Below are 4,297 nucleotides of genomic sequence, written 5' to 3' on the forward strand. Positions count from 1 at the left end.
AAATCAAAATTAATGCAGTGTTTATATTAACTAACTTTTTACTTTATATGAAAAAGATTGTTCAATGTTTGCACCGCAACCGTTGCAGATTTTATGTATTTATATATGCATAAACAAATTTTTATATACATATAATATATCCCCGTGAGCTTAACTCAGATGGTAGGAATATAACATTCATGGCTATATTCAAAATATCAACATTAATGTCGTTTGTCTATTAGAAACTCATGGTTATTTTCAATATATAAATATCAATGTAGTGTTTCTATTAAATAAATTTTTACTTTATATGTAAAACACTGTTCAATGTTTGCTGGACGAACATAAAATTACGGAGATCATGAAATTTAATAAGAATGATTACGAAATTTTATTGGACTTCAATTTTTATACATTGTTAGTAGATTGTTTTATGTGGAAATGGTTACACTTGTGATTATCTGTAATTAATTTTTTTTAAACAAATAAATTAGTTTCATAGTTATCCATGGAAATTGGTTAATTATCCGTAGTTAATTTTTTAAAAAACAAATAAGTTAAACTTTGCAAAATATTCAGGAGAATTTTCAGTCCTATTTGTTATTCAGCCGATCTCCCATCTAAGCAAGTACAAAGTATTTGTTTATCCCTCATGATGTATGAAAATATCTGAGATGCTATTTCATTTAACAGTAGCCGCGGAAGGCTAGTTATTGGAATTATATGTTACTTTGATGAAAATGAGTCCTCATATCTGTTACTTTGAGTCATAATATTTGAATGTTAAATGAAATGGAAATACATGGTCGGACGCTTCAACTAATATTTGATTTGCATATGGATAATAACAATTAATTAAGACTAAATCATTTCTCATATGCTTCAACTGATCTTTGATTTGCATATGCTTAATAACAATTAAGCAATAACACTCAGTAATGTAGATCACACTAGTTCCCTATTTATGCTTAATTAATGCTTTTAATTTGGTCAAGGTTGCCTAGTTTGAGGTTTCTTTCCAAATTTTGCATCAAGTGTCCTATATGAATTGGAACAAATAGGACTCGGAAAAATTCCAGTATCAACATGCACAATCAAACACGTCTGTCAACAAATACGACTTGGAGCAATTCTCACGTTTCAATACAATAGAGAAAACTAAAATTAAAAGCATCCAAACAGAATCATCATTGAGCTAGAATGGTAGTCCACCCTAGAATTTAAAAATACTGAAGACCAAGCCTATATATGTTGTCCAAACTATCAAACTAAATGGTTGAAGCCGTCTTATTTAAACATCAAAATGCTGATACCGTACGTGTATATCTCCTATCTCATAATTTTTATATTTTACACTTTACATATATTTCAAATATACACTAAAAAACATTGTATTTGACACCATTTTGCTTAATATGAGGGAAAATTGGTAATGAAAACTATGGTCTAACATGTTTATTTGATTATCTCTATATCTTAGTGCATGTTCATTATGACGGTGACTAACTGTGACAACAAATATAATGTGATATCAAACATGCACATATTTTTGCCACAAAAGACAAAGCCATGGAAAAATCTTTGAATTTTAACTATTCGATAGAATCAATGACAACCTTGAAATAAAATCTTTGAATTCTAAAATATAGCTTTCTATTTGACAGTAGATAAGTAGTTTTGCATAACTCAAATTTATATATATTTCTTAGTAACATAACAGAAACGCCAATCCCATGCACATGAAAGATTAGTGTATTTTAAACATGAGAACAAACTTTATTACCTTCCAGATTGTAAAGACAGTGCCAATATCCAAGAACATCAAAAAATTTATGCAAATCAACAGCATATGACTGCAACAAAATTTCTGTTCAAATTATCGTATTTAAGTGAAGGAGAACAGAAAAAGATAAAGGTGAATTCATTGACAATGATGATTTTCATTGGATACTAACAACGAATAAAATTTATTCAGAAATAAAACATAATGAAATAAATTAACAAGTAGAAACGATCTTCCGTTCCATGCAAGGTCACCGAACATCTTCATTATCAAACTAATTGTTTGCTTATTAGAAAAAAAAGTAATGAAAAACACTGATGATTCTAGAATAGATACTTAGTAAATTCTAATGAAAGTTTACATCCTCGAGATATCCTTGGATAGGAGGACAATTCATTTCTAATTTTACTTTCTTCCAAATGCATTATATAAGTAGTAGTAACACCAATTGTCATGTCTTGTAAAAGACTCGCGTTCTGTAAAATATATTTTACAAATCTAATATCATTTGCCGAGACATTGAAGTTTAAAATAGTACATGATCTAAGGTGAGATGAAACACATTCAAGAACCGAAATTGGGCATTTCCATTCCTCGGATAAGTCAGTAAACCACCCCTGTCAAAGGGATAAAAATTAACATTAATCAAAATATATACAACAACAATAAACAAACATTATTCCACTAAGTGACTGTAGCTACAACATGGATCAAAATATATGAAGGAACAAAAAAACAAGCAAATAAAAATACCTTTTTAATGAAAAGACTTTGAAGCTTGGGACAATTGCGGAGCAGTTCTGCTACACCATCCCAACAAATATGTGAACAAGGAGGAAACTCTATTAGTTCAATAGAAATTAAGTTTGGAAAAAATGGAATGGCTTTCAAAGAGACCTCTTTTGTGCATTCCATATCTACGCATATAAACTTGACATTATTAATACAATTAAACTGACCATCCGTTATCCTTATACCCAATCTAACCAACTTAGGCGATGTCATGGATTTAAGCTCTTCTTCTTTTGATGCATTATTTTCATCACGTCTCATAAAAAAGATAAGGTCAGCATGCAAATCTTCTAGGACAGGGCAAGCATAAAGAAAATTGATGTAATCATTTCGATTTTCAAAAGTAACTGATTTCAGATTTAGGGTTTTAAGTGAGGGAAGATGAACACACGAAGTATCCTTTTCAACATCCACGCTTTTAAGTTTTAGAACAACAAGGGTTTGAGAGACAAAAAGACGGGGCTTCAAGGTGTGAGAGGGCAGAGTGAGATGAATTTCCACTATATGACGCTGTATTGCGGCTTTTAGCCATTTTGACACAATAAATTTTCTCTCTTTCGGAGGGTATTCAAACTGATCACACTTGATGCGAATCGTTTTGAGGAGTGAATAGCAAAGTGGGGTCCACCGCTTGGAAAGAATGGCCATTGCAAAAGCCCGCTTCTTTGGGAATAAAGAGAGAATATAAAGCAATAACTCATCTGGTAAATCGCTGATTCTATCGACCAGATTATTTCCACGATGTGCCTGCTGTGATAAAATATTTTTTGTTAGTTGGCTACAAATAAATACTATGACTATTTCATGCAAGAACTATACTAATTTTCTCAAACAGATACACAAAGAAGTAACAATTAACCTGAACCGTAGCAGAAGAAGAAGTGGAATGAACCCTCTTTTCCTTGGATTCTCGCCGTACCCTTCTTTTCTTCATAGCTAATGGAATGAATCAATTCTCCAATCGTATAACTTGGTTGCTATTTATACTAATAGGCCCACCCAACAAGCACAAGGCCCAAACCAATTTTTTATATAATATTAATTTTGATCTAAAATAATATTTGCAATTTTTTTATTTTAAGTACAGTGAAGTTGAGTACGTATAAAAAATTGAAAACAACGCGCTTTTTACAAAACCCTTTTTTTTTTGGTGGTGGTCGGGATCGAAACCCTTTTTACAAAACCCTAATATATCAACCAGCTGCGCAAAAATCATGGTATACAAAACCTTCTCTTAATTATTGGAACAAACCAAATACAACACGCTTTTTACAAAACCCTTTTTTTTGGTGGTGGTCGGGTTCGAAACCCTTTTTACAAAACCCTAATATATCAACCAGCTGCGCAAAAATCATGGTATGCAAAACCTTCTCTTAATTATTGGAACAAACCAATATTGAATTTTGAATTTAGACTAATCAATATTGAACGACAACTGCACATGGTTCTTGATTCCCAAATTTAATCCAACGAGTTCTTGCAAGCCAGTCCATGTCTCTTTCTTTTTCAAGTATGACAAGTTTGACAATGGCAACAATCTCGAATAAACTAAAATTTAGAACAGAGAATATGAAAATAATCATTCAAAATTCTTGGTTGAAAAAAGATTGGGTGGTATCCAACAATTTATTCCTTGAAGTACCAATGAATGTGCCAACTTCCTTGAGGCTGAAGAAGAATATAAGAATTCATATTTTAGATTCTCCCATGGAATTAGAAAACTTGATTAGGTTAGTTTTG

The 4,297-nt window shown here is 31.3% G+C and overlaps 1 protein-coding gene across 2 annotated transcripts; it reads right to left on the minus strand.

Moving 5' to 3' along the window:
• Nucleotides 1–1,935: 1,935 nt before the first annotated feature.
• LOC146913279 (FBD-associated F-box protein At3g52670-like) lies at nucleotides 1,936–3,564 on the minus strand. Of its 2 annotated transcripts, none has more exons than XM_085716491.1 (3): nucleotides 3,417–3,564; nucleotides 2,519–3,304; nucleotides 1,936–2,382 (listed from the first exon to the last, which is right to left on the minus strand). In XM_085716491.1, the coding sequence occupies exons 1-3, from the start codon at nucleotides 3,489–3,491 to the stop codon at nucleotides 2,089–2,091; spliced, it is 1,155 nt and encodes a 384-aa protein (XP_085572617.1). In that variant the 5' UTR covers nucleotides 3,492–3,564; the 3' UTR covers nucleotides 1,936–2,088. The 2 variants fall into 2 exon arrangements, with proteins under 2 accessions (XP_085572617.1, XP_085572616.1); XM_085716490.1 differs by having other exon boundaries at nucleotides 2,519–3,307.
• Between the last annotated feature and the right edge of the window lie 733 nt (nucleotides 3,565–4,297).

This window comes from Medicago sativa, chromosome 6, assembly GCF_051527215.1.
Source record: "Medicago sativa cultivar Bolivia chromosome 6, Bolivia_mono, whole genome shotgun sequence".
In the NCBI taxonomy this organism is placed as follows: domain Eukaryota; kingdom Viridiplantae; phylum Streptophyta; class Magnoliopsida; order Fabales; family Fabaceae; genus Medicago; species Medicago sativa.

What these genes read in the sequence shown, in the direction of transcription:
- LOC146913279 (XM_085716490.1), bottom strand. Translation starts at nt 3,491, where the DNA reads ATGAAGAAAAGAAGGGTACGGCGAGAATCCAAGGAAAAGAGGGTTCAT. An exon ending in CTTCTTCTGCTACGGTTCAG is followed by an intron (nt 3,308 to 3,416) that starts GTTAATTGTTAC and finishes ATTTTATCACAG; the next exon opens with CAGGCACATCGTGGAAATAA. An exon ending in AAAGTCTTTTCATTAAAAAG is followed by an intron (nt 2,383 to 2,518) that starts GTATTTTTATTT and finishes TCCCTTTGACAG; the next exon opens with GGGTGGTTTACTGACTTATC.